At 42.0% G+C, this 25,110-nt stretch overlaps 7 protein-coding genes across 7 annotated transcripts; 2 read left to right on the top strand and 5 right to left on the bottom strand.

Moving 5' to 3' along the window:
* Positions 1 to 3,264: 3,264 nt before the first annotated feature.
* On the bottom strand, positions 3,265 to 4,283 carry EAE97_010341 (uncharacterized protein; the record flags this gene model as incomplete). Its single annotated transcript, XM_038880856.1, has 2 exons — positions 3,265 to 4,072; positions 4,138 to 4,283. The coding sequence occupies 2 exons, from the start codon at positions 4,281 to 4,283 to the stop codon at positions 3,265 to 3,267; spliced, it is 954 nt and encodes a 317-aa protein (XP_038728250.1).
* A 1,163-nt stretch (positions 4,284 to 5,446) lies between these two features.
* On the top strand, positions 5,447 to 6,306 carry EAE97_010340 (uncharacterized protein; the record flags this gene model as incomplete). Its single annotated transcript, XM_038880855.1, has 2 exons — positions 5,447 to 5,532; positions 5,583 to 6,306. The coding sequence occupies 2 exons, from the start codon at positions 5,447 to 5,449 to the stop codon at positions 6,304 to 6,306; spliced, it is 810 nt and encodes a 269-aa protein (XP_038728249.1).
* Positions 6,307 to 7,254: 948 nt separating this feature from the next.
* EAE97_010339 (uncharacterized protein) lies at positions 7,255 to 8,185 on the top strand (the record flags this gene model as incomplete). Its single annotated transcript, XM_038880854.1, has 2 exons — positions 7,255 to 7,415; positions 7,474 to 8,185. The coding sequence occupies 2 exons, from the start codon at positions 7,255 to 7,257 to the stop codon at positions 8,183 to 8,185; spliced, it is 873 nt and encodes a 290-aa protein (XP_038728248.1).
* Positions 8,186 to 8,609: 424 nt separating this feature from the next.
* On the bottom strand, positions 8,610 to 9,891 carry EAE97_010338 (uncharacterized protein; the record flags this gene model as incomplete). The annotated part of the gene is made up of 2 exons (XM_038880853.1): positions 8,610 to 9,474; positions 9,629 to 9,891. 2 exons carry the CDS (start codon positions 9,889 to 9,891, stop codon positions 8,610 to 8,612), a joined length of 1,128 nt encoding a protein of 375 aa, XP_038728247.1.
* Positions 9,892 to 12,789: 2,898 nt separating this feature from the next.
* EAE97_010337 (uncharacterized protein) lies at positions 12,790 to 16,464 on the bottom strand (the record flags this gene model as incomplete). The annotated part of the gene is made up of 3 exons (XM_038880852.1): positions 12,790 to 15,773; positions 15,832 to 16,132; positions 16,186 to 16,464. 3 exons carry the CDS (start codon positions 16,462 to 16,464, stop codon positions 12,790 to 12,792), a joined length of 3,564 nt encoding a protein of 1,187 aa, XP_038728246.1.
* A 2,574-nt stretch (positions 16,465 to 19,038) lies between these two features.
* EAE97_010336 (uncharacterized protein) lies at positions 19,039 to 20,785 on the bottom strand (the record flags this gene model as incomplete). Its single annotated transcript, XM_038880851.1, has 5 exons — positions 19,039 to 19,293; positions 19,354 to 19,441; positions 19,494 to 20,037; positions 20,132 to 20,517; positions 20,568 to 20,785. 5 exons carry the CDS (start codon positions 20,783 to 20,785, stop codon positions 19,039 to 19,041), a joined length of 1,491 nt encoding a protein of 496 aa, XP_038728245.1.
* A 2,091-nt stretch (positions 20,786 to 22,876) lies between these two features.
* EAE97_010335 (uncharacterized protein) lies at positions 22,877 to 24,668 on the bottom strand (the record flags this gene model as incomplete). The annotated part of the gene is made up of 2 exons (XM_038880850.1): positions 22,877 to 23,958; positions 24,011 to 24,668. 2 exons carry the CDS (start codon positions 24,666 to 24,668, stop codon positions 22,877 to 22,879), a joined length of 1,740 nt encoding a protein of 579 aa, XP_038728244.1.
* Between the last annotated feature and the right edge of the window lie 442 nt (positions 24,669 to 25,110).

The raw sequence follows: 25,110 nt of genomic DNA, 5'->3' as shown, positions 1-25,110 counted from the left end.
GTTTTTGAAGTTGTTATTATTAAGTGTGTAGCTGCTTGTGGGAAGTTTAAGGGGTGGAGGTGGTGCATGTTGATATACTGTTAGAGGGGGAATTGTATGATGTGATGGATATGGTGGGATTTGGATAGCAGATTGTGAGCATGGTGATTACGAGAGAATTTACTGAGTATGTTTTCTTTCCCAAGTCTTCAAGAAAGAAAATCGTATCTATATAAATCTTATTTTTTCTACGTTTGATGAAGCCTTAGATTTCGATATATCGAACCTCCAATTGCCAAGGGCGCAGAGGGGATCGAGGTGTAATCGTATGATCACATATTCTGAGATTTATAGTTTCGATGATTATTCGGATGAGGTCTAATGCAGTGAGATGGAAAAATTTGGCGAGCACAGTGGAATAAGAATGGGAAGATGATAGTACAGTCCCGAATCTCGCTATCGTTTTATTCTATACCGTTTATTCTAACAAGATTAAAAATTTCAATAACAGTAAAAATATGCATAGCTTGTGAGATATATGGATTTTCGTCACACTCCAGTGACATGTCGAAGTAGTTAGATACAAGCATACTCACATCTCTGTATCGAGATATAGGAACGTCCATCGATGTCTGTTATACAACAGTCCATCTTGAACGACTCTGTTGAAGCTCTCTTTCAGTCTTGAAATCTATATCTCATCCACTGATAGCAGAATTCGAGATCTATATACTCAAACCTTAATTCTCGAGATCATAACCATGTAATAATAGTTAGAATTTAATCACACCTCCCCCGTGATTTCAAATTAAGTGGAGAATGTATTATCATACTCATGAATTGAAATATATGTGGAAAGATTAGGTATATAAACCCGACTACTAAACAAGCAGAGGAAGCTGTAAATTGAACACACTTACAACTGGCAATTGTCCCAGGATCTGAGATGATTTTTTTTGACTGATAAATCTGTGGAGGGGTTGTTGCTTAGCTACGGATGGGTGGATTTATCTGGGTATTAGGGATGAAGTGAGATAAACTTTTGGGATGGGGGTGGGAAAGAGATATTGTGGTATGGGTTTGTTGACAGTGATAGAGCATACTTTTTGGATTGACAGTAGAGATGAGTATTGACAATGAAAGATATGGTCAATACCATCAGAACAGCTTGTATCTGATCTAGATACCACGTGGCCTGGAAACTGTGAAAGAGATGGTGCGAACCTAATCACCGAGCTCCTCTACTTCCATTTACCCATTCTGTGAACTGCTGTAAAGCACAGCTTGTGAACATGATTCTTATCCTACTGATGGAAATCAAGGGATTTATATACTCAAGAAAATCTCGGCGTCTACAAGAAGCGAGGTTGATCATGCAAAGCGAAAATATCCGAATGTCACTATTTCATGATATCAAGGTCTAAAAGTTTTGCTTCCTATAAAAAAGCAGTTCTGAATCAATCCAAAAAACTCGTAAACCTTCGACGATCGGGCAGATGCGAAAGACTAGGACTTGGTGAGCGGAGTTTTCGAGGAAATATCATACTTGGGGGAATTGGCTGCGTTTGAGAAGCGATCAGGATGAAGTATTCAGGCATGGCTTCAGTGAAAGGTTCAATTGAAGTTTCTTGTTGTCATAGCAGAAGTTTTGATGGACTAGAATCGGTTAATGTCTCTGTTATGACAGTGAGAGTATATTTCATTGGCAAAAAATACATCCGTGCTATTGCCCTACTAATATTTGCACATGACACAACTAGCTTAGACTGCAGTATATGGCCCTTAGATCCCCAGCTGGTACTTGCCTCTTGACCCATGGTTCTCTCCATTGGGACATTGTATATCTCATCTGCTGATCTCTGAAAAACAGACAAGTGGTTATCTACCCTTTGAGACCCTTTAGTCGAGTGAAAAATGGGTACGTCATCTGTGCTATGAGTTCATACGGTTATTACTTCTTATGATTTCTTTACAGTGTAGCATCAACGACAACGCCTTCGATTTTATATAAGGCTAACTATTTGTAGAGTAGATGACCTTCCAGTTGATAGCAGTCTCAACACAAGTAAACAGGATTGAGAATCAGAAATGGAATAGTATGGTGCGGTATAACAAAGATTTAACTGCTTGAGTTGTCCATGCGAGGCTCTTGAAAGAGAAGAGTACGATGTAGTAACCAAGGATGTAGTGAGCGATTAGATGACGACAATTGATTTTCGCTATCTCGTTCGATCGAATAGATTACTTCTCTTACCAACAATCATGGCAATTATTGATAGTAAAAAGGGAATCCAATGTACGAGAACTTTAAGTCGATTTGGCACATCTACTTTATCGAGTCAACCATTTTACGTACGCCGATGATTAAAATTCCCTAGCAAAAATGGAATTCGTCTTAGCTGACTTACTGAAGATGTTGGCGTTTTCGTTTGCTATCTAGTAGAAAAGCAGAGTGAGATTTATATATCCAGCGGTTTTGCTTGGGGGAGAAATGGGTGTGGAGATGTCTGGGCTGCTTTGATTCACTTCGCGGCTATGAAGGCACTTATTCCGGGTCGGCTTTTATGGGGAAGAGTGATTCATTTTGGCTTTCTATAAATTCATCACTCTGTCGTGCATGAAAATACTAAATACAGTATGGAACTTGCTGCAAATACGGATATGTCTGCATCCTAACCTGTTACAATCCGTTGCAGTGACGTAAGGTTGAAAAATATAATTGAATTTAATCTCGTGATAATATCTGTGTTTTTGTACAGTTATCTTTAGTAAAATCGAAATTTGTCATTGAAAACATTATGAAATCTTTGTTGTCATTCCGAGTGTGTTAAGAGCTTTCATTTTGGTAGTCAGTAGAAATCTATTCACTGTCTATGCGAGACAGAATTCGACCAAAAATTATCAAGTGCCAGTGCTCATTATAATTTCTTCAACTGCCACTAGGCTGAAGTCCAATAATTTCGGCGATGTGTCAAGGAAATTTCTGGCAGGAAAGACCCCATTCTGCAACTCGACGTTTTCTAGCTCATATACTTATTCCTCTTGGATTCGAGAAGAGGATGAAGTTGTTATATAGTCGGAAATCTAGTTCAGAAGAGAGACAGATTGAAAAAATACCAAAAATAGCGAAGCCTCTGAAATTATCGCCTGGCAAGGGAACTGCGGAGTCCTCTTTCTACTTGATCACAGCATGTGCACGAACAATGCTTACTTCATCTTAATAATCCATGTATTGAGACTTGTCCATGAAGTCATTAAGGACTAATCTAAGTAAGCTGATCCTTCTCATCGATGAATGTGCATGTGTAGATACCCTATTTGCGACATTCTGGGTTCGGTACGCCGAAAGTGGCGCAGGATGTCTTCATCCAACATGAATGCCGAACAGAAGAAGAAGTCTCGATAATCACACAGTCCACGGAATATCCACGAGAGACTTGGACATATGCGGCCAGACGAATGCCTGTCTCTCGCATATCTGAAAGTACGGAACTTTTCTAATTCTTGGCTGATGTCTTTCCGACCTGCACAGGTTTCCGCCCATTCTCTAAGTATTTCTATAGTTACCTCGAGAGTCTTCGGTTCCACTAGTATACCATTGCGATATATGAATTTATAGCCAGACTCATTCAGGGAACCGAAATACCTTCGGAGGATCGAGGCTCGGGGTAGTAGCTCCAATGCTAATCTGTACCATGGTGCTGTGGGTAATCCATGACTGGGATCGTTTAGTCTAGTCATATCCTTCTGAACCAATCTTGTCTCAATAATATCCGGTAGATCATCAACGAGGTACTTGTCGGCCATTATTGCAGGGTCCATGAAGGGTTTTGAGTGAATCGGGAGTCCCTCGACGGTGAAAGTTACCGGTGCATCATGAGTGACATCGAATACCCAATGCATGAGGATTGAGAAAGCTTCGGGATCGTCATCCGGTAGAGTACATGACTGTGTGCTTGTCTCAAGCCATTCGTGGTTAAACATGGCATCGAAGAAAGATATCTTTGAACATAGAGGACGTTTAGGTACTATGAACTCCGTGATGTTAGAGCCTTGTCCCACTTTGATGCTGACAGAATTTTCTTCGAGATCACTATCGTTTTGTTAGTGGATGTTGCTAGTCCAAATATAATTGTAAAGGAAATTGGGGAAACATACTGGTCGCACTCTAGTTGATTCTTCGCTAGCTGCTGGTCAACGCTTTTCTGATAATCGATTGACTTTTTGCTTGATCGTAAGATCAGCTGTCTGGAAATAGCTGGGCCTAATAGGTGTGTATTTTGTGTTCTGTCTTTGGTATTCATTGTATAGTATTTTCTGTAATTTATCGAAGATTTTGAAGTTAAAAACGAGTCTGGTGGGACTGTGTGATAAAGTCAATTGTTGGTGTGTAAAGCCTTAGTAGTTGTTTTGAATGAATTTTCCTTGAAAGAAAGACGCTTGTGGTTCCGTATGTATTTTCGATAAGAGTTGAGCGTGATGATGTCCAGAATTCCTTGATATAATAAACGGGATATCGATTATGTCATCATAGCACAGAGGTACAGGCCATGCGCAGGCAAAACGCTAGGGGTGATTATGGGTATATACCGGTAGAACTGACGGCAAAGGATATTGATCTCGGTCAAGTTTGCAGTACTATTTATTAGTGGCCGTGTTGTCTTCCAAATGATCATTTGAAGACAGAGAATTCATTTGCCATAGTATACACCATACCGGACAGATGATAGTCCCTTCAGACAATAAGTACGGAATGATTACTCATGAAAACTATAAATCACGAAATTCAGTAGTATAGATGCCTCTGTCTTAGGTGAATTGAAGGATTCACGAAAAGTTCTATGTAGGTACGTGTATATATATTCCCACATGTTTGCTTGCTTTTGGTCATTAAAGATGAATATTTAGGCGAGAAGAATATACAACAGTACTAGAAGATCATGTGCCAATGGAATGCAACAGGTAAAACTACGGTCACTTGAAGTGAAATGATTTCTGATGGAGGTCAACGTCATCTGACAAGTCGCTAGTGGTTGCAAGAGTGACCAGCAACATTTCCATGTCACCATATGATTATGAGAACCATACTGTATTTTGGAGCGAAATTGTTAGGAATGACGATGAGTCGTACCTCCTCACCGTAAGATCGTCAGATTAGGTTACTGGCTTCAACCGAATCTATAAAAGCGCTTGCTGAAATGGACTACAGCCATGCTGAGCCGTAAGACTTGAGAGAGTCTGCACCGTATCTCTTAATGTAGTATATATGCATCCTTTATCATCGTCTTCGAAGCTCCTTTCTTGAACATCTACTAATCTTTCTTTATAAGAAGCAAGACATTACTTGAAACCTCTAGTCCATCTCGTTCGATATAAAGAATTCATACCTTCCAGTCCTTCACATAATTTTGAAGCATCATTTCAACTTGAACTAATATCGACTTCAAATTCTACTAAAATAAACGTTATGGACTCCCCACGCCCAATCAAGTTGGAGCCAGAGGAGATAGAACCGGCATTCAAGAAAGTCAAGACTAACGAGTACTGGATAGAGTAAGCACTCACTATATAAGTCAATGAGAAAATTTGCTAACATTTTACAGCACAATCGGCACCAGACTTGTGCACCTTGAGGTCGGCACGGGCTTTGATAAAGTAGTATTCAGTGTCCATAGGGCAATACTTTGCAAGAAAATCGCATTTTTCGATAAGATGTTTAATGGAAAGTTTTTGGAAGGCATAACTCATTGTGCTAAGATGCCCGAGGACAATATCGAAGCCTTCAAACTAGTGCTTGGCTGGGTATACGGCGGAGCCATCGAGCCAGGAATTGGTCTCACCTTTGCAAACGGTAACTCCGCCAGCACACCACTCTTGGAGCTGGTGATACTTGCGGAAAAATACGACATCAATCCACTTGTTGATGCCACAATGGACTACCTGATCAATCTTCTCCAAGAGAAGAAGATAATCATTGGCGAGTCCCTGTGGGTGTATACGTACGAGCATACACGCCGAACATCGAAGCTTCGATTGTTCTTCACAAGATTAGCCATCTACGCGATGCGCTTTAAAGATGGAGAATTCACTAGCAATCCAAAATTCTGGACCGTGAAGGCAATACACTCCATATTGTCGCAGAATCCAGAGATCCTCATGGATTATCTCGCTTTGTCTCAAGGGGTAAAGCTTCAAGAAGATCCATTGATAGCACCACCTTGCGACTACCATCGCCACGCGACTGACGAGGTATGCCCATACAAGCTGAAGAGAACCGCCAAAATCACCAATGAGAGTGGGAATAGGCCCAGCGACCTGGATGATTGATGATATGCACTTGAATGCAGGCAAACACACTACGCTGCCAGAAGAACTGAGGTTGCAAGAAAACGAGTGTGTAGTGTCAACCATGTTTGAAAAAATGGGTTATTTAAATGGGCTTCTGCAAGGAACTTTGATAGAAGACATGGGCTTGAGGATATGGAGCAAGGCACAATTTATGTTGGTTTTTTAATGTGAATAAAAACTTGGGTATATGGAGTAGACGTTATAATCAAGAGTTGCTTTTACTGATGCCGGTTTCTAAACCCATCAATACAGACCTAGTGCCACGTGATGTTCAAGACCTCATTCACTCAAAGCTTCGGCAGCTTTTTGACGCATTATATGAGTTGGAAAATTTGACACTTGTATTCGACTAGTACTCATAAGTTTTATGCTGAACTGTGCTTGGAATAGAATATCAAGGTGAAAGAAAAGCTTGGTTTCAACCATGAATTTGATGAACCATCTTTACCCGAGACTTTTAGATACTCAAGATATAAAATGCTAATCATGCGCCATTGAAGTGAATCTGAGAATTTGACACCGATAAAATTCGTTTGATAGCCTTCTCGGTCCATCTTTCTTCCTGGGAGGCTTCAGGTTTGAGGGCAGTGCATAAAGTGTAAACTTGACTTTTGGTTTCCGATAGAAATCGCAAATACTGTGAATAAGAAACTTTATTGCACCCATTTAAAGATGCTGCGCCTGCCATCAAATTATCCGTTCTCTTTATAGCTAAGTCACCTTCAAGTCGCAGCGGTCTTGTGTAACCAACTATCTATCTTGGCCAGCTACCCAAATAAGACGTTTTTCGTGTAAGTTAAACTCCCTTCTCGATCTTAGACTTCTTCCTATACGTAAGCATATTTTCAACACTACCTAACTTTCGCGCCACCAAGATAGCTATATTCCGGCTCTCAAGCTATCTTAATCTACAAACTCAACGCAGCCATGACTTCCAGCGATATGTGGTCAGCTTCTGCCATCTCTGATTGGTGTACTGTCACTTCAACAACAAGCAATTTCAAAACTACCATGAGTGGAAGTACCCATACTCGCCATAGCTCAAGCGGTACCTACATGCCAGAAGTTGGACCTCATCTATCTTCCAAGTACATTCATTCATCTTAAAAAACTATCAGATGATTTTGCTGACATGGTTTACAACAGAGAATTAGGTCCAATCATCTTGCAAATCGAAGTTGGCAGTGGTAAAGAGCCTGGAGGCACTATCACTTTCAAAGTTCACGCCAAACTTCTCTATGCCAAAATTCCAGTCCTCGAATATATGGTCGCCAATACTTTCGAAGATTTCCTAGACCCAGTCAAAGAAATTCCAGATGTTGTCCTTGCAAATGATGATCCCAAGGCCTTCAAGTTACTCGTTGACTGGGTCTATACCAATAAGATCGATGGCGGTCTCAGTAAGATTGCAAGTTTCGAGAAAACAACCACGCCCTCCAAGGGTTCCTTCAAAGGACTTTTCATGTCGATGAAGCTTCCAATCCTCGTAAAGCTCTGCATTCTTGCCGAAAAATATCACATCTCGCGTCTTCAAGATGAATCGATTGACTTCCTCATCAAGTTCATGGTCGATACCAAGGCGAAAGCTAATCCTTCTTGTTGGTTGGAGGCCTACAAACACACTTCTCCCAAGTCAAAGTTGAGACTTTTGATCTCCCGAATTGCGGTATGGCAAATGTCACAAGTTGGCGGATTGGATGGTATTAGTGATATGGATCTGGAGTCGATCATTTCTCGTAGTGAGGAATTACGTTCTGACATATCAGCACTCACAGAGGATAACATGGGGGGTAGTCTAGTTGATCCGTTGTTGGCACCAGCTGGTGATTACTATAGCGATGAAGTTGGTAACGAATGATCTTGTTTACACATTCAAATACGCGGTGTTAGTTGAGACTCGAAAGATGGATACACGCTTTAGCTATGGGTGATTTGGCTTTCAGGAATTAGTTTGATTCGCTGGGGTTGTGTTACTGCGAGTTTATTAGGGCACCAAATCAGATTTCTTTGGCAGATCCAATGCGAAAGGTTCATGGACTTAGGATGGTAATCTAAATTATACACCAAATCTCAAATTGATCGCACCTTGTGATATGATGCTGAATATTGAAATCGCCATGTTAACGCCGATATTTCACCCGGAGACGTTCACTTTTTCACACATGATATAGTTCTTTCACTTTAAATCTTAAAATCTGAGGGAAACATGTTTCATATTCTCCATGCTAGAAACCCAATACGTGATGGCTTCGCTCACATCAATCTCGGACACCTGGATCAACTTAATCTCTATCATGGGAAAGCTTAACCCTCTTGCTATTGCGACGCTCCTCCCCGCTTTCGGACTCAGGTGAGGTGACCTGAACACTCATACTGTCTGGCGATTTGCCGGATGAATCAATGCTAGAGTCTGCAGAGCTATCAAGCTCCGTTCTGGTATGCTTATCATGATTGTGTTCATCGCTACCAGAGCTAGACGAGAGCAATCTATTTCTACGAGTGTGGTCGCCTCCGACTTCATCGTGAACAGGCTGAATGTCATCATCAACTTCGGTACTCTGGTAGTCATCATCGCTAGTGTTGTTTGCAGCAATTGATGCTTCCTCAAATCGCCAGATAGCTTCAGGGTCGACATCATCAAGAAGCTCTGGAATATCGATGAGAAGCTCGGATACTTGCTCGCGATTCCACTTGAATTGATTGTATTCTTTTATGGCTTCAGCAACAAATTCGGCACAAAAAATTCGGAGTCTTGATACTGCAGGGGTCAGTTCGTATGCAAATCTGACATGCTCTGGCGTGAATCTTGACTCGTGACGACTTTCATGAATCTCCTCAGCGAGACAATCCATTGCTTCATCTTGTAAACTTTGTTGTTCGAAAGTGTGCGCGATAGCAAATAGAGAGAAGAGCTCGGTAGTGCGGCATTTGTCCCTTTTCTGCTCTGCAATCGAAGTTCCATATAACCAGCGCTTTAAAAGCTTGTATCCAGCTGGATCAAGTTCAACAAATTTCTCATAGAAATTCAATCGACGATAATTGAAGCGCTTTGCGAAAAAAGGAATCTTCTCTCTCAAGCGTCGAACATGGATTACGAGTACGGTGTTGGAGCCAATCCCGACACGAGCTGTGTCAATGCCGTAATTTCTACGCGAAGTTAGCTGATAGACCTTCATAGTAGGTGATTCAATATAATCGTATGAGCTTTATGACCCAACTGACAGTTACCAAACACTGTAGCACGGGCTATTGGGCAACCTGATTGATATAGTGGGGGTTTGCAAATGGGAAATGAACTCACTGGTTATCTTTTTCAAATAAATTGTCTGTATCATCAGATGAGCTCATTGATTCATCATCATCTCTATTGCTCGAAGAGACACTTTCAGACATATCAGATGTGTGTTCTTGAGATGAGGCTCGACGACAATGAGGTGCATGGACCGATGATCTGGGATCGATCGGGGCCTCAGGTTTTATACCAGTGAGAGCTTCGAGAGCAATTTGTTGCAGTAAGTGTCTTTCATCGTCACAGGGGGCGCATGGCGTGTCGTTATTGTCCATGATTGGCACTTCAATTGATCTTAGTTAAACAACGGAAGTGAGTGTCTGAATACATTAATTGTTATCGATGGTGTAAATGTATTTATGGGAGTGGCTACATACCTGATGGTAAATTGTTGAAGAGTCAATAAAGGGTTAAACGAATGTGTACTTTCAGAGCTCTGTGTATATTTTTAAGATCGAGAGAAGAAGGGGGTTGAAGCGTATATATATAACCGTGGAATTTAAGCTTTCAAGAACCGTTTTTTCCCCCTTTTTAGTACTCTCTTAGCTGCTGTCTAGCCTACACTAGATAAAGCAGCTCAAAATCTGGCCGGAGATCAAGAAAATAAATAAAAATGGATTTTAAAACAACTAATCATTATTATATCGACAAAGTTGTTCACCAAATAGATGTGCTTTTACTCTATATTTGACCAAAAAAAGACGATTATCTGAACGGATTTCAACAGCAATTTGGTTTTGCGGAATATGGCATCTTCATGAGGCTCGCTTAGCTTGATTTAACACTTGTCAAGATGTCCACTATAAAAGCTTCGTTTGACTTTCCTCTAAAAATATCTATGAGGTTGCAAGCGAATACTAGTTTGTGTCTAGCTTTAAGTGTTCTGCGCCTACAATCGGTAATTCATCACAACTAGCAAGTCGTACTCAAAGTATCTTTCCAGAAGAGGGACGATTCGCGGCGAGCATCATATATACTTGTTTGTTTCATAGGTTAGTAGATAGATGATGCCAAGCAGTGACTCAGATCTCCGCCGCTCAAACTATTAATTATAAACACGTGATTTAGCAAAAGATATAGGGGGGTCGATCAAACCATTTGACCAATGACCCAAAGTCGTCACATATGATCCATGGATTCCTCACGTGTATCTGCTTCCAGTATCCACTGTTCGTATTGTTTCTACGTAATTCAGGCTCTTTATAATGATCTAGATCTATGTCTCTATCAAGACCTAACTTGAGCAATGACTCGAATGGCCAACGCTGACTTCCATTACTGCGCGGTGCAAATTTTACATACAATAATCCACGGTCATCGATACATTTCCTCAACACTCTTATTGCACAGTCGCATATCCTTGGTCCTAATCTATCTCTCATGAAATCTTCATCTGTAACCATGGCTTCCCACATTACTTCTTGCGGTTTGTCTTCTTGTTCACTCCCATCTCACAATGACAATCCCATGTTCTTTTCTGTCATCTGCCTTTGCATGTCCCTTTCTGCTACCATCAAATTCCATGGAAATTGACCTGTAAACCCAGAATCCTGTATTTATGAAAATCCCAAATGATACCTTAAGCTCCTTCCTTACATTTTTCAGCATGATTCTCTCCATGATTCTTTCGCTCAACGACGAGTCTCTTGCTTCCGTAATCTTGATCATAACATGCACAGTTTCTTCGAAGAATTTGCCAATCAATTTCTTCTCCTCGAACATGTATAGTTTTTTCAGATACAACAATGGTCTCCCATGTTCCATTACTATATGATCGTTGACGCCGGGGGACAACTAGCACAAAAATAAGAATGCGATGGGATGCTCGAAGAGGAAAGATGTGATGAGAGTAGACTGGCGACGAGAGGAGATGTCGGTGAAAGAGCATATTTCGAAAACGCAGGATGAGCTGTGTCGAGTAAAGGTCAAGCGGCCGGAAGAGGACGAGAAAAAGAGGGAGAGATAACATCTTTGCAGCTTTGGGAGATTCATGAACTTTGGGGGCGACGGCTATAGCAATTCGAATGCCTACAGCTCTGCAGAAACCATTAGTATTCCGCGCTGTACAAGACGAATAGAGATGACAAGGAGAGCATAAGGAAGAAGAAAGACCTGGAATAACTCACTGCCCATATCATCTATTTCCAAATGCTGCCTCAAGAAGTTTTCCTCCTCAATGAGTCTGACAATCTAACCCCCAGTCCCATCATCGGAATGCTATTTCATTGCCGCGACTGCCATTTAAAGACCTATATCCATGCTCTTTCCCAAACCATATTTTACAAAAGTCAAATCATGTACTAGAGGAATCGAATACTAGTACATGGAATGAAATGAAGATTTTCAGTTTTTCATGGTCAAAACCTGGTTAAATTTTTGTTAAGCTGTGTTAGATTTTGGGTGATTGTTTGTAGGTATTTCGTATCTCGTATGGTATTTCGCATGGTGAAATACCATATGATGGATATACCTATGTAAGCATAGAAGTGTTAGCAAAAGCACCTGTGTATATTCTCACAAGATGTTATCTCATTTGGAGAACAAGGTAAGGTCAGGTCATTATTGCCATCAACACAAACACTCAAGATCACGAAGAACCAGACAACACGTTCACAAAGTCCGAAAATAATGATCCCAAATCACAAGGAACAGCCATGAAAACAACAATTCAATCATTGCTATTGAGTTGAGTTTGAATTAATTACATTATGACTCCTTGTCAGAGAAAACTGTTGGAACATGTTCTAAGGATCATGTATACCTATTATGTGTGTGTAGACACCATTATTTGAAGTAAATGAAAACCTAAACTAAGCCGAGTCGAACCAAATCAAATTGAACTATGGGATTCCAGATTTGATAAACACAAAAAGATTTGTTCTGATCGAAGAATTGAAGGCCGAAGGAAAAAAACAAGCACGCCGACCAGAAATACTCCCAGCATAGGGATAACTATGGAAGAATGACTAAATGGCTGAACAGTCTTGATATTGCCGTTGAGAATGTCGAAAAGCTGGAATAAAAACGAACCAAAGAAAAAACAGAAGGTATCGCGAGAATTAGTTTTGGGCAGAAAGAAACAGCGCGAAAAGATCATTAAGATTAACCGGCACCCATGCAAGACCAGATCCACCATTCCATCACAAATTCTCATCATCAAAATCCATCTCAAATTACCTCTTAAACTCTGCTCTATCCTGAGCAACAGTCGTGAACGGCAATCTTCTCTGACGCCCAGTAATCTCAAGATTAAACTGGGGACCCAAAGCACCGGGCGAGAGATTTATTGTGGTTTGATGATATCTCCGCAGTGGACCACGATCGAGGGTAGAAGGTGCTGAGGCTGGACGAGGATTAAATGCGACCTTGGGACCTTTTTTGACAGGGGTTTTTCTTGAATTTCTTGGAGTACCCTTTGCAAAACCTTTAGCTGGACTTCTAGCTGAGTTTCTACGTGAACCTCTGGAAGAATTCTTGTGGTGACGTGCTCTCTTACTAGGACTATCCTCTTCGAAGTCATCTTCCTCTTCCTCATTCTCTTCAATCTCCTCGTCAACATCTTCCTCGTTGTCTTCTTCATCCTCTTCATCAACATAATCATCTCCAGCTTCTCCTTCGACTGACCCGGTATCCTGGAATCGGAAGTAATTGCCACCTCTAGCCGACAAATCATACCGTCTTTGGCTTCTGGTACTAGCACGAGTACGATGAGGTGTTACTGGAGCGAGCGTTTCTTCTGGCTGGCTTCTTGTACCAGCGTTATCCTGACGCGCTGATTCCGGAACATGAACTGGATCCATTCCACCGGATTGATCAAAGGTCTGATTCATGTCGTCGAATCCAAAACCGGCATTGATTCGTGCGAGTGGTGTATTATGAAACATGAACTCATCCATGCCTTCAAACACAACGGGTGTTTGATTTACACCATCAATTTTCTCATTGGCAGTGCCGAAAGATTGTTTCATACTACCGAAGGCGGAGGAATCAGCATTGGGATTGAAAGTACCGAATTGACTAGAGGATCTTTTGGGACTAGAGAAAGGCATATTCTCAACATTGAAATCAAGATTGTAGTTGCCCCCGAAATCTGCAAAATTATTTGAGCCGTGGATGTCATTCAGGTGAGGATTTTGAACAGAATCTGCATTTAGATCCATGTTGAAATACATATTTAGACCCATGCCAGTCGGCTCAAAGTCACCAAAATTACCGCGATTGATCCAGAAATCCTCTCGCGGATTATCAAGAGCTGTAATAGGTTGAGATGGTCCATACATCCCAGGAATCCGATGATTCAAACTGTGATTTCCAGGACCAGAGAATTCAACTCTTTCAAATCCTATTTCCTGCTCGTTTTGAGTTCGGCCAGCAGCAAAGCTTCTCTGTTCTTGACCGGTAGAAGTAGCGGTACGACGATAAGTTGCTAGAACAGGTCCAAAATCCATGTTCTGATTCGCAAAAGGGTTGAATCCGAAGTCACCGGGCGCACCAGCTCCCCTGTGCATGTTAAGGAATCGATCTGGAGTGAATGTCGCAGCAACATTTTCTTGAAGTGCAAAGTATGGCATACGACGATCATGGGGTTTGTTGTACAGATCAGCATCCCGTCCACGACGTAGTCTTCCAGGGATGATAGCTTCGGCTGCGTCGGATACTTCTCCTACTTCTTCATTCATCTCAACTCTAGCTCCATCATTTCCAAAATTTCCAGAAGGTTCCTCGTTTTGGCGTCCGAGTGATTGGTAGACAGCAGCGATCTGCAGCTGTTCACGCATTTGGGCCCGATTCATAGTAGGAGCGAGGCTCTTCTTCGATCTATCAGAGCTGGTTGAAGGTTTTGTATTAGTACTATGATCTACGCTTTCTTGTCCGACAGTTGCTTGAGAACGTCGCTTAGGTGCAGCATAAGCGGGAACTAATTCTTCAGATGATCGACCACGACGTGGAGGCGCGATGTGATCAGGAACAGAATAAACGTGGGCGGGTGCAAGTGAGGAAGTATCAACAATGATGGTATCGCCATTGACAACAGGATTAGTTGTCTTGTATCGACCCGTCGAGGACTGCGATTGACGTGTAGGACAATTGTGGTCAGAAGTAGATCTATCGTATGATTTGTTTTGAGGTGGTGCTGCATTGTTGGCAGGAGCAGAGCTCTCAGATGATTGAACACGATTGATAGGTGGATGATTGGAAGGAACTGGCCCTGTAGCTGTCGGAACCACCCCCAATGCACGATAAACCGTAGCAACTTGGAGTTGAAAGTTACGATTCACAAATCCAGCTTTGGCAGCTGCATTAATCGCCTGTTCCTCCTCAGCAGCAGTCATATTATTTGCATTGGCCTCGTCAGTTGAGCTTGCTTGATTAACAGACAGTATAGAGAGAGGTGGAGAAACAATACGAGATAGAGGTACGCTGGACAAGCAGAACGTCTGGCTCGTACTCCGTGTGCGATGTACAGAGGTAGTTGATAAGCTAACTTCTGACCCCTTTTGTGAAGAGGGTGTAGCTTCTTTTGCAACAGCCCTATTCAATTCTTCAATCTCTTCCTCTGCTACTTTCAGCGCCTCTGTATTGTACTCATGAAAGAGCTTGTACTCATCCCAGACATGGTCGACCAATAAATGCTCGCAGATCCAAGGGTGCTCTGCAACGAACTCCATAGCATCAATCATCTCACGAAGAGAAAAACGTTCATCGATGTCCCCATCGACAGTCTCTGCAGGAGAGGGGTTTTTGTTTTCAAGATGGTCTTCGATCTTAGTACTACGGTTAGGAGTTGCAGCCTTGTTCGAGAACTTTGTCGTATTCGTGGGTCGATCACGTTCGTCGTCACTAACACCATATAAATCGTCATCCTGAGAAGCTATCTCCGCCTGAAGATTGCTTTCCAGCTGCAACTTTTGAGCTTTTTCTTGGGCAGTGTGATAGAAAGAGTTCTTGTTCATCCTACTGATAGCCTCAAGCTCAGCAGCGGCGCTCTTCTCGAGGGTGAGGGCAAATCTCACGTGCTTGGGGTGTCGTTCGCCAGTGTGAGATTTGGAGTTGGAAGTCGTCGTTTGCTCATTGCCACCGTTAACTTCAAGAGGCGCAAATTGAGGAGGTGGTAATTGACTCGATGAGGTACACTCATAATTATTTCGAGTTTGAACTAAAGAAGAGAGGTTAGCACCTGCTCTTATTAACAGATCCCGTGGCTAGTAACGAACCACTCTGAGATAAAGCTAACAAAGATTGCGCAGCTGCTTCGCGACTTTGCACTTCAAATCGAGGATAACTTTGCACCTTTGACTCAGAGTCACGGCTAGAGTTACTGTGGTTTGTGATGACGAAATTGTATCCTGAATGAGTGCTGAAAAATAACCGACTTTCTCGACAAGCCGCCTCGACCTGTTCTTCTATCTCATTCTTGTGCTTTTCTATGTCTCTGAACTTTCTAACATGGCATTTCCAACCTGGATTGTATGTCTCGTTAGATAGCTTGACGCACAATCGCTCGCACAGTGTTGGCTATTGAAAAGCTGTCAGCATTCGTTGAGGGTTAACTATACGACCTTACTTACATGTTTAACGAACAAACGAGCAAGAAATCTGGCATGCATCATAGCCCAAGCGCGCATGTTGACTTCTGGGTTGAGGTTTGGTCCTCTCTTCAATATTGGAATAACATTTTGAACTTTGGACCTGTAAACGTCCATTGCTTCAAGTAATATTTTCCCGAATTCGGCTCGATCTTGCTCTGGAATCTTAAGGACCTCGGATTCACAGGCAAGGAACCAAGTAGCTGGATTATAGTAAACTATCTTAGCAATGACTGCCTCTTGTTGCTTGGAGATAGCCATGATAGCTGTTGTACAAAACAGTGTGTTGTAGCAAATGCAATGAAAAGGTAATACAAAATTGTGAATATAATGTGCCAAATTTGAAAGCTTTGCAACGCCCTATTAAGGGAAGCTGGTAATAAAATACAAATTAGGGTTTGAGAGCTTTTGAAATAAGCAAGTGTCTTTGTTGTTGACAGAATAAAACTGAGCTTTTGCGACGGTGGGATGGAAGAATAGTCGGCTAAAGCTCGGGTCCTCCGATCTTGTTTCCATAGCATTATCTAGCTCCTCAAAGTATTCACTGGCGAAGTTTAAAGATTTAGAAAAAGGTGATGTGAAAGACCTGACCTTGTCAAGTGAGTTCATCTCTTGTATTGATATATACTAAGCAAAGCCAGTGAATACCTTTGAAGTGTTGAGTTTTTCTTGCTTTTCCTAAAAATTCGAACCCCTTGAATCATGGATTGCACTTCATTGACCTTAAGAATTATCAGTCAAAGATATCTTTGCCTCCTTCTGATCATCCCAACATTTTTCAAGAGCGAATAAGAAGAGATTTGAGCAGAAATACATTGTGTGAATTTATGCTTGTCCCTGATTGACTCCCATCCAATGATCTTGAGTTCTATATATCATATATATACAGACTTTCGATCCATTTACCCGTTCACAACTTGGTTAACAGTCCCTTGTAGTATCCTGAATAGTTGGTGGACAACTCAGAATACCAGTAGCTGATTTTTGATTGATCAAAGTTTGAGACAGACAAGCTCCTGTATGTGTCATGTTTGTCAGAACTATGATAGCCAAAGAAGACACAGTGCTCGTTGTCAACAGCCAATTCCTCTATATTTGCAAACTTCTGGTTTGATCTGTTAGCTTGTAATTACAATTATGAAGATCTTTGGAATCCTATCCTAAAACAGGAACCGTCAATCACTATGTCAATAGTGATTGTCATCAGCAATGTAGAAAACCATCACACATTCATTCAAACCTGCAAATATTATCAGCATTAATCTCATCAACCAGTATTAATTCGATCATCAAGCACAAATCCCCCGACAATTTCAACCTTTCATATCAATTCTCGCTTCTTACATCCGCTTACCTTCTCCACGCCAATACACATCTCATCTCTTTTCCTCTAATCATCAACCATACTTGACTCCCAAAGACCTCCAACAACATAGACTCTACGAAATGAAACTTCTGAAACTAAACCAGAACAGGAACTTCACAGCTTCAACAACCTTAACAACTGTTCCAAAAACCCCAAGACACCCAAAAAAAAGCACAACCATTCTACCACCATCCGCACTCTACTCATCATACCTACATATGTTTCTCTCCTCTGCTCCAATGATCTTACAGATGCACGAGAATCTCCAGAACTATTCAAGCCCATGCAGACACAATACATGCACGCCTCCCTCTCCCTCTCCAAGCTTGCATATAGCAAGAAGATCATGAATTTCTCTCCTCTCCTCTCCCTCCTCTCCACCTTCAGTCATCTTATACACATATATACAAACATAAAAACACACCCCCAGACCATCAAAGCCCCCTAGCTCTTTTACCTCAAGAAATTGCAATGTAACCCCGCCTCTCTTAACATCTCAAGACAGCATACTAGATACGTCAAGGAAACCACGAATTTCTCCCCCCCCTCCACTCAGCCTCATACATCTACAAATTCTCTCTTCTCTCATCCCCCCTCCAAAACCTCCAGACCAAATCTCAAATCCATAACCCCAACCTATATCTAAAATCTCAAATCCATAACCCCAACCTATATCTAAAATCTCAAATACCAAATCCCAACCTTCATCAACAACCCCAACCCGTATCTAAACCCTTCCATCAAGACCCTTTCATCCAAATCTCAAATCCACAACCCCAACCCGCATCTCAAATTCACAACCTCCAGTCCAGACCTCCATCCAAACCTCCAATCAAAACCTCAATCTATCCCACCCCAAGCCCTCCAATCTAAACCTCCATCTAAATCCTCTTTCCAAAATAAAAACCCGAAACAATACATCCACAAGAGTAGCTAGATCATGAGCTAAAAAAAATAAAGCGTGAAGCTACTGAAGTGAAGCTACTACTAAAGTGAAGTCCAACGTTGAACTTCCAGACGCACAGACATTTGATACCTAAGGTCATCACGTGAGTGACTTGGAACAGGTAGAAATAGGACTTTTAATTTTTTGATTTTCTTAATTCTGGAAGAATCAATAATGATTTATAGATTAGAGGGGGATTGAGAATCGAGTTGAGAGGGTAGGATATATCGAGATTGATGTGTGAAATTTTGTTGAGTTGGGAGGAATATTGAGGAGGAAAATCGACATTTTTTAAATTCTGAATTTTAGTTTCGTCAAAGGGACATGCATGCATGCATTTCTCCTGAAACAACGAAGCATATGCTAGAATGTATGAGTAAAATCGAGATTTGAATATATTATAAGAACTACTGAACATGTACTATTACTAATTATGATGTCGAAAAAAGTAAATCCATCAATCCGCCTATATATAAGAAATAAAGGGTAGTTGAGATGCCACCACGATGCCCACATTTTTCAACTATGCCTTTATGTATTGACTCTTAGTTCTTAAGTAAGGACCGAACCTATACAGGATCCAAGGAATCGGTATCAAAGAAACAGTGATAAAGCCTAGCATTGATGTCGCCCACGTGAAGCCAAGTTTGTCGAGAAATGTTGGCGTTATGAGAGGGAAACAAGCCGAGACAAAGAAGCGCATGAATGTTAAGGCGGCTAACATTGATGCACTATATTGAGCAGTGTAGAAGTCGCTATGATATACCGGTAGACATAGCTAATGAAATGTAGCGTCAGCTTTTGCTTCATTATCTCTACATCGGATTGAAAGACGTACCATGGTGAGAACAAATGAGAACCCGAATAGTCCACCAGATAGAATTGGTATAATTGAGGGAATATCTGCGCGACCTGTCCATGCGAGCCTAATCAAATTGTCAGTAATGTGAAAAGATGAATAGAATAGAGTCATCTTGCCAAAACAAAGAGATAGGAAGTGTGATAGACCCTAACATGGCTGGATATAAACGTTTTTCTGGTGCAACCTTGGTCCCAGTTCTAATTGCTTCGTTTCGTGGTTTTCGATAAAATAATCGATCGAAAACGGCGATTGTCGGAAGTGCAGTCACACTTCCAATAATCAAAGGACAAAACGCCATTCCGACCTCATATGGTGTTTGTTGGTATATTTTTTCAAACAAGTTAGCATATGATACAAGGTAGGAAAAGACAACAGATTGTGTTATTGCCATAACTAGACCGGTCGGAAGGACTGTAGGTTCAACGAGTAACATGTGTAAAGGTCTTCCGAGGGAGGTAAGGACAAGCCTTGCAAGTGTTGCCCTGGTAGTTATGACACCCATTCTTGCTTCTGCTCGGCGGCGTAATATCTGTGGTTGATATGTCTCGGGAAGTAAATAGGCAAAAATTGTAGAGCCGCTGAAAAGTATAGCCGACACCCAGAATTCCCATCGCCAGGAATGATTTGTTATTATTGCTGCACTGACCATAGGCCCGGTCTCTGTCACATTGATGAGTTAGGAATGAAGGCATGTGAGAAGCCACGAGAACTTCACGTCGTGGAAGTGCATAATCAAAGGATAATTTATACTTACGGGTACCACCAACTACAAACAGTACGAACAAAGCAGCAAATGTAGTTCCAGTTTTCTCGAGACTAATATTCCATACATCACTTATGATTCCTCCACCAACTGTCAGGTAAGGAGATGCAAAAAGACCGGCGAGTGTTCGGGCGATGGCAATTGTGGCAAAGTTTGTAGCACATCCTCCCAAAAGAGTAAAGATCAATGCTAGTGGTGCAGTAACTCTGTATGCTATTCGCCTGCCGAAAACTTCAGAAAATGCCGTTGAAAATAATGCCCCGATACCAAGACCCGCAGAGTAACATGATATCGGAATAGTGGCCATTGTTTTTGAAATTCCGAAAGATGTAACGACACCAGGCATACCTCCTGTATAGGTTGAATTACCAAAAGTTCTGTCATATGATGAGCACGTGAGTATTTGTAAGGGTATGTAAGAACTTGCGCTGCAAATGCTGTGTATAGAACCGAAATGGAAATTGCGTATTTGATAGTAGGAGACCAGTTACGAACATTCTCATCGTCTTTCAGAATGATCGAAGTGCCTCGAGGACGTTGTGGTGCATATGAATATCTCTCCCATCTCAAACAACATTGAGGTTGTTGTTTCTCATTTAATTCGTCAGAAAATGCAGTACCTTGGCTGCTTTTTCTCTCATCCATCTTGATAGCACAATGATTCTCGGAAGCGACAGGAGAAGATGACAATTGCTTGGATCGGCAAGCTCACTGAATATATCAAAGTGATTCAGTCGAAGGGAAAGACACCCGGTGGTATAAGTAAGAGGCAGTCGATAATGAGCAGATAAATTCCGATTCCGATGACGGAGCTGTAAACTCTGATCGTCTTCTCAAATTCTTCAAAAATGGAAGGTACAACTTGCCCAATCTGGCATGTTTAGTCGCCATCGAGATCCCAAACCTTACTTCTCCTACAACATCATCTTCCATAGTTGATCAAAAACTGACAGATGCCTCATCAAGATCAGGAGTTCCAACGTTTTTTCATTAAAAGATCGGATTTGCGGGATATTATCAATTCATGGCACACAAAACGTGTATTTATTCCATGATCAATGTCATCTGCGACCTATGACTGTCGATCAATTTTGGTTGAGATTCTCCATCCCTCATGAAATTGAAAGACTTATCGTCGAGTTTGCCTGCAATCCTACTTCCATTAGTGGAAGGGATTTTTCAAAAAAGTGCGGTGGTCTCGGAGGGGCCCAGCAGGATGAAATGGTTTATTGGAGGGATATTCGATACCATCAATTCGCCGATGAAGCTATCCTCATGGATCACACGTGTGGTGGTTGATAGGAATGATCCAACAAGTCTCCAGCTACTGGCCGTTTCAACTTGTCGCACTCATCCGCTTGAAATTGATCCATCGGACGATGTATTCCGATGAACTCGACGATGAATGTTATATGTCATCTCACACATCGTCTATGTCACCACGACTTCGCTCATAAAGGTGCAAGTACCCGAGACAAATGACTTCTTTTCAAAACTGTCCCGAAATAGCATCTTACCAACATTTTGGTCATCGTCGTATCGATCCACAACAATTACGAGAAAGAATGGAATCCCCCGTGCCCCCATCGTCGGTAAAGCTTTTACCAGTGAAATGATCCACAAATGGCGGGGATTACCTGTTTTGGGGTAATTCCCCATGAAAATTCTTTGGGGTCAATCAAGGATATGTTGCAATAGCAATATATTAGATACGGAGTACGCAGAGATATATAGCATCGCTACCGCCCTACTGATTGTCCGAGGTTTCCTGTCAACTCTTTCTCTCGACTCAACGAATTTTTCTTTTTTCTTTTCTAGATCTTACCCCGGATACCCCACCCCCACAACAAAACACAACAGAGCCTGCAGATGCAGAAGCTGGTGTCGAACATTAAAAGAAAGAGAAGAGATTCATATGATTAAGGACGGATCAAAAGAATCTTGGGAGAATCATCCACAATCATTTTCAATCTCGCACGAGTTTCTTTCTATTGTCGTCGTTGTCGATAAGGTTCCTGGCGGAGGAACGAAGAAAAAACCTTAAGAGTCTCCCCTTGGCTGAGACCTTTTCAAGAACCAAGCCAACCAACTTTGAGCAAACAAACCCAACTAATAAAAGATCACACAACGCCCTCGAATTTCTTACCTTTTTACGTGCAACACGAACATGTTCCGACATTCATGTGTACCAATCGATAACGATTTATGATGCGACAATGATGTGAAGCTCGATCATCAAGGGTTATCAATTGGGCTCAAGTTTCATCCAGTTCAATCTGCATTCAATTTGACACAGTGGTACGGTCGAGCAACAAAGTCACAATGAACGAGAGAGAATACAGAGCAGGTGGAGCTATAGTACATGAATTATTCAAAGTTGTATTTTTCATTGGTATCGTACTGTAATTTTTTCCAATGATATCCCAAAATTATGAACGCCGACTAATGCATATTTCCAATCCCAGATATTCCTCATAAATTCGATCACAGATCGCCCAGTCATTGACACCATTATCCCGCAATGCTATGCTATGCTACAATAAACAATACTAAAACTGCGGAGTGACCCGCGATGGGAGGGTTTGACCTTGCGGAGACAGTTCGGAATCCCATACACAACGCGAATGAATTCAACTACCCTTGTGACTAGAACCTGCCGCCAGGTCAACAAAAAGGGTCCGACAAAAATCGTTGCACGACTTGTTCGAAATCAGAATCTCCTCCGAATCAATTCTTTCATACGAAAGGAGCTGTGTATAGACCAGTCTTCTTCTTTTGTTCTTCATCGCCCTTCTGCGTACTAGCAAGCTTGGATCGAGCTCGTAAAAGATGTCCATACTTAAACATGATGAAGGGAATTAAGGTCAAGGCAGTACCAGCGATTGCGAGGATCAAACCGGCATATTGGCTACCGACATTATGGAAGAACTGGCTTGCAAACAAAGGTGCGACTGCTCCCAAGGCGTTACGCATCAAACCCTGTCCAGCAATAGCGGAGGAACTATTTTCGCCATAACAATCCGAAGTGTAACTGTAAGTGGATTCGAAAATGAAGAAAATTCCCATGGAGATTGGTGCAAGTGCAATGGCTGGTGCAACCCATGTAATGAAGCCATACTGGGTGAAGCTGTAGATGAACAATCCGATTGGGAGGAAACAAGCACCACACATTGCACCGTACAGTCTAGATTCCGGAACAATGTGTTGGTCATGAGCCGCCATGATTGATTTGTACTTCTTGATCTGGAAGAAGTTCAATCCAAAAGCGATAGTCACACCAATACACAAGGAAATGTATGGCAGACCAGCTACACCTTCATTCCAGCCGTGGTGTTCTTGAAAGGTAATTGGGATGACCGACAAGAACAAGAAGGTGACGAACCAGGCGAAAGCGATCCATAAACCGAAAGCGAAAACGACAGGCTCTGTGGCGAGCATTTTGACAGCCTTGACAGAAGAATTGTGAAGCATCTCCTTCAAGTCTTTTGCCTCGAGGTCCATTTCAGCCTTGTATCTTTCATCGCCTGTTGCAGCTCGGAGAGCTTTGGCTCGCTTGTGCAATGCGACACCGCCTCTAGTTTCGCGAAAGAAAAGAAGGATTGCAGCGAGAAGTGGTAAGTTTGCCAATCCTTGAATTCCCTCGATCCATCTCCAGCCGATTGTTTCATCGATGAATCCGGCATAAATTGGCGCGCCAACCGTTCCCAAGATAGCTACATAAGCGAAGCATGCCATTGGAACAGCTCTTGAATCTGGTGTATACATATCACTGAAGGTTCCACCCACGAGAATGGTGCCTACACAACCGAATAATCCGCCTATGATTTGTTAGTAATTGTATATTGCTATCTTTGAGAGAGGGATGATTACTCAATGTTCTCATGACAAGAATTGTTGCAATGTTTTTGCCAAGAGCCAATCCGATAAAGATGATGATGAAGCCTGCATAAGCGCCAGTATAAATGATCTTTCTGCCAACCAATTCGCAGAAAGGTGCCAGGAACAATGGTGCGAGTGCACAAGCCATGTTGAAGCAGAAGAGTCCTAATTGTCCTAATTCGGCCGAAACACCAAAGTCATCGCACATTGATGTAATTCCACTACTATATGCAGTTGTTGCCAAACCGATGAAAAGTGTCATCATACACAGCAAAACTGTGATGAATACTTTCTTTCCTGTGGGCCAGTTGAATGGATTCTCTGGATCTCCATTGGCGAAATGAAGGAGAATATATTCCCCGCCATCTTTGGTGATAAGTTCAGTGCGAGTTTCTGGCATATCGATATTGACCTCTTTCAGAGGACCGTCTTCAACATTATCGCTATCGCTACCACGCATCGACTCTAAGAAAGAACCTCCTGCTACTCGTCCAAGGGGTGGTGTTCGATTTTCCTCTTGCTTCAAATCCGGTAGCTCAGAATTCGAACTGTCCTTGTTATTGGGGGCGGGGCGAGGCCCATTGTGCTTTGGAAGGTCTGCCATGTCGTACTCTTGAGGTTCGTTGTGAGGATTTTGGGAAGACGACATTTTCAGGAATGAGGGGATACTTGGGGATATTTATTCAACTTTCGGAATAAGGAGACTCCAGAGAGGGGGCCCGTTAATATGCTCTCCAATTGTTGGAGCATCACATTTTCCCGGTAAGTCATCATCGACCTGCGTGCCGGTATGGGTTGCCATTGATCTATGTCGTCATAGACCGAGGAAAAACCGCGTGAAGAGATTTCGGCGACACTTCAAGTTGAGTTCCATATTTTGGTGGACTGCCTGATTCAATCGTTGTTGATATCGAGTTTGACTTTCAGTTCTGATCCACAAAGAAGCCGGCACTAGATTAACATCGGGTATCCCAACACACATCCTTCCGACTCGCCTCGCCAACGGAATTAAAATGTGTGTAAGAAACTTGGTGCATAGTCCACGATAAAGCCACTCATTGCATGATTGAAGCAACAGAGACTTGCTCATT

The sequence above is a fragment of the Botrytis byssoidea genome (assembly GCF_014898295.1).
Source record: "Botrytis byssoidea strain MUCL 94 chromosome Unknown BBYS_027, whole genome shotgun sequence".
Lineage (NCBI taxonomy): Eukaryota > Fungi > Ascomycota > Leotiomycetes > Helotiales > Sclerotiniaceae > Botrytis > Botrytis byssoidea.
The sequence above is the reverse complement of the archived record's forward strand: the minus strand, read 5'-3'. Positions and strand labels throughout refer to the sequence as shown.